At 41.7% G+C, this 12,452-nt stretch overlaps 3 protein-coding genes across 5 annotated transcripts in view; 2 read left to right on the top strand and 1 right to left on the bottom strand.

Moving 5' to 3' along the window:
* Positions 1-40: 40 nt before the first annotated feature.
* LOC135331398 (alpha-amylase-like) lies at positions 41-6,733 on the top strand. 3 transcript variants are annotated; one of them, XM_064526538.1, is made up of 18 exons: positions 41-185; positions 294-433; positions 827-909; positions 1,185-1,369; positions 1,691-1,767; positions 1,980-2,089; positions 2,315-2,371; positions 2,423-2,578; positions 3,009-3,194; positions 3,569-3,730; positions 4,043-4,138; positions 4,194-4,247; positions 4,453-4,592; positions 4,807-4,923; positions 5,344-5,468; positions 5,823-5,881; positions 5,944-6,036; positions 6,478-6,733. In XM_064526538.1, exons 1-18 carry the CDS (start codon positions 49-51, stop codon positions 6,601-6,603), a joined length of 2,103 nt encoding a protein of 700 aa, XP_064382608.1. In that variant the 5' UTR covers positions 41-48; the 3' UTR covers positions 6,604-6,733. The 3 variants fall into 3 exon arrangements, 1 of the variants encoding a protein (XP_064382608.1); XR_010393002.1 differs by lacking the exons at positions 5,823-5,881; positions 5,944-6,036; positions 6,478-6,733 and adding an exon at positions 4,973-5,086; XR_010393001.1 differs by lacking the exons at positions 5,344-5,468; positions 5,823-5,881; positions 5,944-6,036; positions 6,478-6,733 and adding exons at positions 4,973-5,123; positions 5,192-5,329.
* Positions 6,704-11,187, bottom strand: LOC135331399 (uncharacterized). Its single transcript, XM_064526539.1, has 5 exons — positions 11,006-11,187; positions 9,532-9,686; positions 9,220-9,286; positions 7,392-8,720; positions 6,704-7,150 (listed from the first exon to the last, which is right to left on the bottom strand). The coding sequence occupies exons 2-5, from the start codon at positions 9,683-9,685 to the stop codon at positions 6,868-6,870; spliced, it is 1,833 nt and encodes a 610-aa protein (XP_064382609.1). The 5' UTR covers position 9,686; positions 11,006-11,187; the 3' UTR covers positions 6,704-6,867.
* Positions 11,188-11,232: 45 nt separating this feature from the next.
* The window catches only part of LOC135331397 (protein RRP5 homolog), a 31,523-nt gene continuing 30,303 nt past the window's right edge, over positions 11,233-12,452 (top strand). The window contains exons 1-2 of the mRNA XM_064526536.1: positions 11,233-11,408; positions 12,086-12,215. Coding sequence (XP_064382606.1) covers positions 11,311-11,408; positions 12,086-12,215 — 228 coding nt within the window. The 5' untranslated portion in view covers positions 11,233-11,310. The remainder of the gene's footprint in view (positions 11,409-12,085; positions 12,216-12,452) is intronic.

The following is a 12,452-nucleotide window of genomic DNA, read 5'->3' as shown; positions in this document are numbered from 1 at the left end:
ACAGTACAGTACCATAGATACTATAAATTACTGTAATTTATAGTATCTATGACAGTACAGTACAGGTCAGCACCGAAGCACTTTCATTTCAGCAGCCGGCCCAGTGACAAAATGGAGACCTTCCTTGTTCTGTGTGTACTCTTTGGTGTGTGTGCTGCTAACAGTGTCTACACGACCTACCTATGGTATGCTTATATCTACACCCAACCACAAGTTAATTGCTATCTAGATCTAGTTATTCTATTTTTATAACCTCATTGAGTCAAATCTATCTTAAATTGTGTGTGTGCTAGGCACATGCAGCAGCCTATCTACTGGCCGGACAAGTTACCAAGCAATCCTAACACATACCAGAAAGCGTATGATTCTATCCAGCTCAAGAACACACAAGGAGGTCATCCTTATGACAATATGGATGACATTTTTGGAAAAGGTTATTAGAGCAACTTTACATATTAGTGCATAGTACTGCATCTCAGTAGTACAACTAATAGTATGTGCATGTGCACACAGTAATATAACTGGTGCATGCATGCTCGTATTACACAAAATGTAATATTTTGGGGGAAATAATACAGTGGAACCTCTCTAGCTCTATAACGGACACCTTTGGGGAACAATGTTTTGGCCTTTATACAGAGGTGGCCTTTGTTGAGGAGTTGTTTTGTACACAAACTGTTCATTTGGGGCCTGGGTGCCTATAGCAGCTGGCCTTTATTCCGAAGTGGTTGTTAACAGAGGTTCCACTGTATAATATCTATGCAGTGCCCTTTATTCAGGCGATCCTTTATCAGAGGTTCCACTTCTCTTGCATGCACTGTTGCAGATGACAGAGTGAATGACTACCAGCATTATGCACTGGACGCTGTACAGAGTTGTGCTGCAGACTCTCCAGATATGGGAGCTCAGGTACTGCATTGAAGCCCAGTCTCTAATAGGAGGGAGGGGTGGTCCCCTTTATCCTTAATTCTATTGCAGAGAGATGCCCACTATGAGAGAGTCCTGATCTCGAAACTATAGCTAGCTCCTGTTTAGTGTACTATTCTTTACGATATACTTCTTTATTGTGTGCATGTATATATCTTTTCATGAGAGATAGTGTAGATGCAACTTATTTGCCCACTTTTATCAACGACCCTATTATAAGTATAGCCCTGCTCAACCAGGTTGTATTTTGTCTTCAGGTGAGCTTCAGTGGTTGTCTAATTGAGAACTTGAACAACCTTGCAGACAACAACCACATCTACAGTTCAGGTTGGAACAACGCTTACTCTGGTGCCATCAATTCCATGAAAACCTCAGGCGGAGATCCTAAACTGGATTTTGTCTCCTTCACCTACCACCACGCTCTGACCACCCTTATAGACAGGTGAGAGCCTACTGCTATTGATCTCATAGAGCAGTAGTTCTAATACTTAGTTGCCGATAAAATTGTAGACTTAGTATAGTGAACAGATCGTATCTTTTCACTTGATGCTGTATAGCATGCATTCTTATTCCTTCCATTGTTTGTGTGGACTTTGCGATTTAGGGCCCGGGGGGCCCAAAAATGATATCGCTTCTACACCGGCTGCAATTTTGTACACTGCGCAATATGCAAGCCCTGCTGGTAGTGTACATTATGCATGCATATCATAATTATTTAATTGCTATGAAGCTCTAAAATTAATGCTTTTTTTAATTTCCCCAGGAATGCACTTGCCAAAGAGATTGCAATTCACAAGCTGATGTACGCCAAAACGTGGAACAAAGCACCCTACTCTAAAGGTTAGAAGATATTTCAAAACACAAAATTGCTATGGTTATCCTGGCTCATAAACACTCTATAGTGCATAATGTAAATGTATATACTCGTCCATGCATGGTAAATTATTTTTTGTCTAGGCATTTGTAGAAGCCTCGATTTAAGTTTATTGATGGGCGCTATGGTGTTCATGATAACCAATCATTCTTTTTATTGAGCATTGTTCCATTACTAGGCTTCTTCCCCGCTGAGATGGTGTTCACTGAGAGGGCCATCCCCACTCTAGTGGCAGCTGGTCTGCAATGGGTCATCGTCGCCAACAACCACATCTCCAGAGCCTGCAAAGTGAGCAATGATACGGTGCATGGCACATTTGTGTATACTGTAGGCTGGGTTTGCCTCACGTTATACATGTGCAGTTTACTCAGGTTAGAGTAGGTAGGTACATGCAGCACAGCATAACCTGCATGTTGCAGTCACATTCGTGCAAACTTCTAGAATATAATGTTTAGAATAGACTTAGTGTAGTTGGCACACGCCTTCAGTGATTACAAACTCTCACATTTACAGAAATACCCTTATGATCCCCATGGCGACAACAATTCTCCTCCTAACAAAGCTGATCAGGTGAGCACTGAACAATTCAACACTTACTTTAGACTGACATGTTCTTCACAGGTGAATCCTGAGCAGTCTTCCTATTTCAGAGAGTCCATTTCTCGTGGCTGCGTTCCAAACAATGCGTACCCATTCTCATACCGACCTCACTATGCCCAGTATGTGGATCCGGAAACTGGGAATGCAACCAAGATTATTGTAATACCAGCTGCAATGGTACGTACATATAAGCAAGTTATTTTCTGTGCAGTTGATCAGCTTAAATCCTAAACCTGTTGCCTTAGTTTTATACTTGGACAGCAAGTGTATGTTTCAAGGTGATAATTTGTTGGTGCAAATTTTCATATGAAACGCCCAATTAAATTTGTACAGCTCAGGATAGTTTCATGATGCTTTACAATACACAAAGTTCTACCATACGAAAATAACCGGGTTACCGCTATACGGTACTCTCAAATCCTTCCTGTTCAATAGACTAATTGGAGTTCAAGTTTCTTATTCATTTCAATGACAATTGAATACGTAGCTCAAAATAATAGACGATGGAGGATGCTTAACTAGCTCATACCTTTAATTGCTCCACTTTCGCTAAAACCAAAGCTATCATTTTTTTTAAGAATTACCCTGGTGATGGTCTTTCATGCAGGCCATGAGTTGGTTGGATGGTTACCAGTGTTACGGCACATCGGACATAGACAAGATTGCCGGGAATAGTGACCCCACCCACCCTATCCTGGTACTCCTGGCTCACGACGGAGACAACGCCTTTGGAGGAGGGAATTCGTACTATGAGGAATGTGTTAAAAACTTTGTGAACGAAGGAAAAGGAAAGGTCAGTAACAATTAATAATAGGCTTTTGTTAAGATGATTTGCAGCATGTTGTGGTTTGGAAGAACCAAAGGCATATACAGACTTGCTTGCTTTTGCCTAGTGCTTACAATAAATAATAATTCATACAGTTTCAATGTTCTAAGGGAATGATTAAACTACTTTAATCCTATTTACTGTAACAGTTAGGAACATCGATCAACTCGAACAGTTAGGAACATCGATCAACGCGAACAGTTTCCAGGCCAATAATTTGTCGACTGCTCAACAATTGGCATTGTCCTACTTGTCCTTTTCTAGCTATGTTACAGTAGCAGCTGTCATAATTACACTGTATGTGACGAATTCATTGTGTGTCTAATCCTTATATGCCCCAGGGATACATTGCCACGACAGTGCAGCAGTACCTCAGGCAGTTCCCAGTGGACGAGAATGACGTGGTGCACGTGGAGGATGGGGGGTGGGTGAACCCTGACGGGGACTTTGGGTCTCCTCAGAGCCTACAGTGGAACTACCCCCTGCAGCCTAACAAAGCTCAAGTGAGTAAGTGAGTGGGAAAGTCGGGTATGAAGGAGGAGACCACGAGTTGGATTCAAGAGGGGGATTTGAGAGTAAGTCGATTAATGCTTTATTATGGGGGAGTTGGGTATAAAGGAGGAGACCAAGAGTTGGATTCAAGAGGGGGGGATCTGAGAGTAAGTCGATTAATGCTTTATTATGGGGGAGTTGGGTATAAAAGAGGAGACCAAGAGTTGGATGCAAGGGGGGATTTGGTAATAAGCCAATAAATGCTTTAATTGTTGATTGTTGTATTCATATTTCCTCTGTGCTACTTTTCTCCTTTATCATAGGTGGGCCAGTTTGACATTGAGAATGGCTGGTCCCTGGATGAGAGGAACTGGGCCGTGCTGACAGCTGCCGAGAACGTCGTGGAAACGGCAGAGCAGGTAATAATTTTATATCTATCTGCTCTAGGCTCCATGTGTTTACTCACCTTCTCAGGTATCGATTGGTGCAAAGATCAGTGAAATACAAGCACCATCAGCTAATGCAACTGTAAGTCCATTAATACAGCTAGTATTTATTTATTTACCTTCGTCTGTGTCTTTAAAATTGTAGTCACGATGTTTTAATTGCAGATCAGTTAATTTTTAGGTGCATCCCTTAATTTCTTCCATCTACTGTGTCAGTGAATATAAATTATGCTTGTATGTTTTGTTTTCGATACTTCCTTCTCCTCATGTACGTCACCCTCACTCAGGAAGCTGAGTTGGCATGGCACTTCTTCCTGCCGGGACTCACCTCAGGATACATGTACTATGGGGGAGTGGAGGACATGCCCGTGAAGCAGACCGTAGCAGCCAACAATGCCGTCGCTCATGGACAGAAAGCAATTGCCATGTAAGCACTGTAAGCTGTGGATTCATTCAGAGTGTGTAGAGATAAGAAAATGGTCAACCATTCTGATTGAAAATACACCATGAGTTGCACTTACCGAGAAGTCGTAACCTCTAGATATTTATTGGTATTCTCCCTCAATCGAGTCAAAGTTGATCTAAGAAGGCCATTTTGTATTATTATATGACCTACAATTAAGTCATGTGTCTCGCCACAGGTCCAACGGCTTGGACCAGACTCCTCCCACTGTATGGGCGCTGCAGCGGTTGCCATGGAACCCAGGGGCATGTGGCATGGGGGAACTTTGGGGCTACAAGTACACACCCATGGCAACGTACGTTTTGTACCTTGCAATCTCCAATTTATTATTAAAAGCCTCACAGTGGTACTTGCAGTACATACACGAACCACTAGCAATGGAACCCCCCTTAACGGTCTATACGTCATCCCCGATGCAAAGCCGACTGTGTATGATGGCCAGGCATCCAAGTTCCAATGTATAGAAAACAATAAATTATCAATCAAAAAGGCCACCTCTGTATAAAGGCCACCTCTGTATAATGGCCACCTTTGTATAATGGCCACCTCTGTATAAAGGCCACCTCTGTATAATGGCCATCACCCAATGCATGATGAATGTTATTCAATTCTACAGTACTATAGCTATATCCTGCATAATTATAATCTTTGTCTCAGAGGTAATTAGCATTATAATTATCCTACATGCACGGTATCTCCGGCCATGATATTACAGTGACTTCCACGTGTGGACCTTTGCTTACGACGTGTCTGGTATATCGTCAGTCGTGTTCAACTATCGCAAAGACATGGATGGTATCAACCCTTTACAAGATAACTCAAATGAAGTGTACAAGTCAGGTCAGTCACATGGTATATATTGGCGCAGTAAGGACTGTGTTTGCTCAGCTCATCATGTATTGGTATTGCAGTGTCTTTTTCTAGAAAAACCACGATATTGGCTGCGCCTCGGTCAATTAATTAGTGACACTACACTCCCTAGTTGACTATACAACTAAGAAACCTACTACACATTGTTGAACATGTACAGTAGTCTTTACAATGCTCAGAATTTGCTATTTGATTTGTTGGGGTAGACCACCTCATTTAGCTAGGCCAGGCCCTGGGGGCATATGTGGTTAACATGACGAACTTTCCTCTGGGACGTCTGGGTACATTTCCAGCATTATTGTGCAACAAATTTCCCTAATACAGACCTAACCCAAGTGACAGACTGGACTACGATGAAGATGAATGAGAGAGTTTTCCCAAAGGTAGCCATCTTGTCATATCAGTGTATAGTTGCCATCCCTGAAATGTGTTCCACGTGCCACAGGGAAATGTGTACAATGCCAGCATTGACTTGAGCTGTAACAGCACAAAAAAGGATTGCCTCCCTACCATCATCGCTAATGAGTTCTGGATCAAGGTAAGAGTTGCAATTGTATTACATAATAATTATGACGCATACATAGTATGTCTGTTTCAAATGCCTCAAATTCGTCAGACTTAAAACTTGGCATGTGCTTATCACTGAGGTAATTGGCTACTGGGGTAATTTATGCACTTACTGTGCCACCTACATTTCATTGCCTAATCGCTAAGTGGGATCTGAGCCTATATAGGAAAAACACAAGCAGACCAACTGACCAACTGTTTACCCTATAATATAGCCCCATGGCTTATAAGAAGTAGATCTAGCTTGGTAAAATATTTTGGGCTGACTTTGATTGTTCCGAGATTATCTACTCTTGTGATAACCGCTAACCACAAACATTTCCTTTTCTTTCATCAGCCAACAGTGCAAATTAATGCTAACAAGCTAGAAACGCGGTACAAATTAACTGTGGTCATCTCACCCCCCTCACAGATAACAGGGCTGAAGGATACACTGATTGACTACTTTGTGACTGCCACAGACACTAAAGGAAATGTCAAGAAGACAGACATATATCATGTCTACATAGGAGCAGGGAATGCAGCATGCAAAGGATAAACTGTGATTTCATAGTTGTGTGTATAGATGTAAGGCTGTAATTTTGTAGCTATTAGTTATCCTCTATTTTTTGCACAATTAATTTTGATGTACAACCACATATTAAAATTAATGTTGATAATAATTCTTACGATTGTCGAGAACATGAATGTATTGTTCGGTACAAATTACACAAACACTCCATATATCGATATATCAAGAAAAACAATTTTTGATTAAAGCAACAAAAATATTTGGCCAGCCAATTTTTAAAAATTTTTATACCTAGAACATAGGAAGGATAAGACTGGCCAGTTTTTCACCTAGAGCTGGGAATGAGTTTGCTAATGATAGCAACAACTGTCTCAAATTACAACAATCTTGAATGCTACTTCTAACCAACTGCTCTACCAGTGTGTTGCCGGGGACGACGTGATATGCCACCACCTTCCTCGATCCGTGTCTGGCCACTGAGAAGAACGAATGGAAGAGGGTTTGATTGTTTAAGGTCGCTAGTTGGAGTTGAGCATTCTCGGGGGAAAAACAGCAGTTATGTATACACACCGTCCTGTGTGTGTGTGTGTGTGTGTGGGGGGGGTGGGGGTGAGTGGGTATTGGTTACAAATGCTCCATTATATTATACCACATCAGAATTTATGGACGTAAACCTCCGAGGCCAAGAATGGTTTAACTATACATAACATAATAATTATGTACTTGAAAAAAGCCCAGTACATGTGTAATACGTAACCAACAATGTACATTGTAACTAGTGTTTTTAAGTAGCGTCACTCTAAGATCACACTTACCTCTCATCCAGGAAGTCAAATGGCACTCCAGCATCCTGAAGGTTAAGGTGCACTTGCTCCACCCCCTGCGGACAGAACACACCCATCTGCACTTTACGATTGAGCGTGTGATTGGAAGCGAAAGGACTGTCCTTATATAGCCAGCAATGGTAAACCAGGTTGACCTCATCCGTGTTCACACAGAGAAACTTCTGACATTGACTGGGGGGTGGGTACGAATGGACGATAACGAATAAATCCATGTCTAGGATGGAATCAGGTGACACGACGATGGACGAAATACCTTGCTCAGCTGCAGGGGGTGGTCGTGGGGGGTACATATGATAAACTGGTACAGCGGAACTTGGATTGTGCAGTTCACTTTGCTCTGGGGTTCTCTGTACTGCCTCGAGTATCGTGTAACTTTCCTCGTCTGATTCCTCGTCCGATTCTTCAGCAATGGACATTTGACTCACACTGAAAGCTATATTGGCAAGCTGAGAAACAGGAGGCGGTTCAGTTCCAGGCCGCACCCTCAGGATATGTCTGGGGTCAGAGTCGACCTGAGACTTTCCACTAACAAGCAGTTTCTTTGTCCGATGTTGATCACTTAGCATCGCAATATCGTGAGAGCCACTTCTCTGGCGTTTAGCTCCCAGTTTTCTGAGAAGAGTATCTGGCGAGGGACTTCTTCTGTTTCGGCTCCTATGCAGAGGTTTTGGTTGGCCATTACTATCGGCATTGGGATCTTCAAACACAGTCGGGGGAGGTGGGGAGGGCGAGTGTGATATCTTCATTCGTTTGGTGCTAGCTATGAGATATTCGATACTGCTTCTTCGATAGAGGGATTCCACGGTTTTGTAGGCAAGGTGTAACGCTTTGTTGACCAGCTTCTTGGCAACTATCTTCAATTCCTCTTCGTAATCTTCGTTAATATACACAACTCCTGTCCGATCAGCGAATGCAACTTTCCTCAAATCTGAAGAAGCATTTACATAACCCTTGCTTTCTAGACTGACTACCGAGCTTCCCTGCTTGGGAATCGTCCAATCAGGCTTCAGAGTGTCACTCATATCAAACGACATTGCCTCCATCTGCACTGTCATATCTTCCATTTGTTTAGTGCCGTGTAAAACTCGATGGTAGGCACTGACCAGAGCATTCCAAACTACGTTACGAGCTACATATTGCAACTGGGTGTCATCAGTTTGTGACGTCGGGATATAAGGGTGTGGTTTATCCAGAAGGGTGGTGGGTGGTGAAGCCATGAGGTTGAAGTGAGTTTGATTCGATGAGTACTGTTCGAGATCCAGAGAATTTAATACTTCATTTGGTAGACATCGTAGGTACCTGCATGGAGTGGAGTAGCTTTGATCTAACACATGCTAGTAAATGGGATTGATTGAAAAGTACCGTCTGTGTCTGCCTACCTAAACCAGCCAGTACACAACAAATAGTGTGTTAAAACAAGCAATCACTTCTACCCCTCTTGAAGTCATTGCTCCCCAAAGGGATATGCATGCTTGCATAAGCTTGGCTGAAAAAAAAAATCATCTTAAAATGCTTTTGTGTTACTAGGTAACCCATTAAGGCAATGACCAATTTTACAGTTACAAAAAAAGACAGAAGCAGTCACACAATTGATTGTAAAGTCAGTCCATTATGGCCACCGTACAAACAGGTCACCCTCTTTAATACATGTAAAGTCAGGTGAATAAGAAGTTTCCACATACAGCATGTGATTGACTTGGGTGCCCTTAGTTACATCAGTTACATGGGGTCACTGCTTGTCTTCCCCAATAGCTAGGGTAAGTACTGTAAACAAGTTCTCTACAGGTACAAAGGTTACCTTGGAGTGGCAGGCAGAGACACCAGTACCATTGGGAAGGAGAGAGTGTAGTATTGGCCATAGGTACCTGCACAAAACAAGAGGAGAAAATAATAGTGCCATACTCATTCATACCACTTTGCACATTTTCAACTTGAATCTACTAAAATATATATTTGGAATGTCAAGCCAGTAGAATGCTAAACACTTGTTTTAGTTGCCTTTTGTTGGAGCTAAAACCAACCAAGAACTTGTGGTTAGCTAAAATTGAAGCCAACTTTGGTAGCAGAATCTAGTAGTAGCCTAAAATGTCTGCAGTTGAAACACACTCACCAATGTGAGGTATGCAATGATAGCCAGCTGGATGGAGCTTTGAGAATTCACTCTTGTCTCGTAGAGAGAGTATGAATGCAGACGGTTCTGTTGTCCCAAGAACAGCTGCATCTTTGGGCAAACTCAGTATCTCCTCAGCTTGTGTGTGGTCCATACTTTATAGGAAAGAAAGAGAACACATAATGATAATTATTGTGACATGTTTTTAGGTGGTGTGATAAGAGAAGGGGAGATTTAGGCAAATGTATACTACAAGTGAGTCGTCACCACTGTTGCCTAAAGTTACAGTATCCAGACATACATGGCAAATCCTAGTACATGTCAACAGTGGTAACCACTACATGTATACGTAGTCTAGACATGCACCACAAAGGGAACGACACAAGATAATGACGTTCCCTTATAAGGCATATAAAAGACTGCACCTAAGGAGATGGCTTAGAACTTAGAATTGCATAGAGGTTTAACAGTATTTAGTCATATAGACAATAAAAGTACAGTAGCATGCCAAAGTTCTAAGCACAGGAGTTAAGGAACAAGTGGGAATGTCTGTAAAATGGGTTTTTGGTGCAAAGATTGGCTATGGAGAAAAGGTTGAATGTCACCACACACACTGGGAGTGATACAGTGAACCTATCATGAATATCATGTCAGCAGGAGTCACATAGTATCGTCGAGACCTCTATGTAAAGGTTGGGACAGCAGCTTCTAAGTTAGCTCAAGGTGGTACCCACTATTGCAATACATCGAACAGTAGGCAGTAGATTCTACGGTATTGCAAGTCCCTACTATATCTGCTAAGGTAAAATCATATCAATATCTAGATCAGTACAGTAGAGTACAAGGGGGTATTATGAGACCTCTAAATGTTTCTGACTCCCCTGTCTTGCAGTAATCTTGAGGGAGATAGCCTGTTCACTAACTACTATGGTCAATAGGCTTGCATGCAAGCAAAAATAAATTAGTGACAGTGCTTTGTTCGCAGCTAATGCTAGCATTTAGTGTTCAAAGTGATTCGGGTATTATGAGACAGGGGGGGGTATTATGAGACACCATTGCAATTAATTAATTTTAACGCTAATTGGCTGTTATAACATAATGTGGAACTTTCTGATATAATAATATAGTGATTATTTTCTGCCTATAAAAACAGTTACTCCTGTTTTAACAGATACCTATGAATTTTACTACAAAACATTTGGCACCCACTTAAATTTGGTCACTTAAAACCAATTAAATTCTGTACTTAAACAAACTATTGTGGTATCTTTGTCAACACAAGCGTACAACTCCAAATTTCTGTTGGAAAAATACTAGAGTGGTAGTGCTATTAAATGCAAACAGAATAGCTGAAGCACTCCTGTTTTAAACAGCTGTCTCATAATTGGTTCCGTCTCATAATACCTTCTTCTACTCTACTGTTACAGTGCCATGAGTACATTCTATGCTAGACTAGATCTATGAAGATCCTCACTTGCAATTAGGTTTGAAGTTGTTCACTTTTGCATACACTGCATGTATAGAATCTAGCTACTCGACTCAGTACTAGTACAGTAACTCTAGGACTCCTCCAGGCCCAATCATGAATCATGTCATCCTGTCTTTTGGCAAAGATCGCTTGACAGAGGACTCCATTGTGCTGCGTCAGCGGTCTCTTGGACTTTGACCCTGAACTTAGTTCACGGACTGTGCAGGGTTTACTGAAAATATCCAGCAACCTCGTGGCACAACCACGTGGCAACAAACAGCACTTGGAATCTCTGTTCTCCTTGTGTGGCAATGGCAGGCAAAAGAAAGAGAAGTGACAAGCCAGCAGGCTCATCAGAGAAGAAGGCAAAACTCCAAAACCCATCTGCACAAAAACGAAAGACATCCAGGTAGATCTAAATGCATTATTAACCACACATCGCATCATCAAAGTTAAATCATGAAAAGCTTTCCGTACTCTGATAGTAAATTATGTGGCTATTGGACGCAGATGGCACCAGCTAACATGATGGCAACGTACTGTACTGTACTGTACTGTACTGACATACTCGGGATTCTGTCCAGGTTTAGTTAAGTGGTGGCTAGAGTCTGGGGAGAAAATTGTTGATCTATTTATGCGTCAATCTGAGCAATTCTAAGGAGAAATTTCACCAGAAAGACACTAAACGATTTTTCAATGACAAAAACATGCAATACATTGAATCACTATAAAAGCTGTTGGTTCAACTGCATCATGGAATCACTTTCTAGTTATTGCCATCTTGGCATATCCTATAGGAAGTAGGACTATACTCTCTAGCTCTGAGTCTTTTGAGACTATAGATCTAGCACTAAATAGACATGTTTGTAGTGATCCGTGCCGAGTAAGTAGTGGTACTGCAGACTCAGCACAATAATGCGCATGCTCAGAACAGCTACAGCTGTAGAGTTACTGTAGCTAGTGGTCGCAGAGAGTAAGTGCTGGTCGCTTATAAGAGCTACAATGTTTGATGCCGACCAGTGTGGGCAGAACCCTGCATACTAATAATAACGAAAGCTCTTAAAACTGTTTGTTTGTGGCATACAGTACTGTAGGTACTGTGAAGCTGGATGATGGAGAGAGTACACCATTTCCTCGTGGGGGGCAGGAGAGTTTGACCCCTCTCGAGAAGAGGGTCATCCATCAACAAGTCAAACAAGACGTCTTGTTCAATGAGGTGTGTTGTGTGTGAGTAGTAGCTATAAAGTAGCTGTAGGTACACTGATTAATAGCAGTGCCGTAGCACCTCCAAATGAAGGGCCCTGAGGAAGTTACAAATGTATGTCCTTTGTAAAAAAGATTGTCTCTTTTTCGGATGCTTTGTGCACTTAAGTATCACCTTCTTTGGAAGTCAGAATAATTATTGTGCTATAGCTATTATTGCTAAAAAAATTTTGTATTAATAATTGTGATA

This window comes from Halichondria panicea, chromosome 2 (assembly GCF_963675165.1).
Source record: "Halichondria panicea chromosome 2, odHalPani1.1, whole genome shotgun sequence".
Lineage (NCBI taxonomy): Eukaryota > Metazoa > Porifera > Demospongiae > Suberitida > Halichondriidae > Halichondria > Halichondria panicea.
Note: the sequence above shows the minus strand (reverse complement) of the source record. Positions and strands in the feature narration are given on the sequence as shown.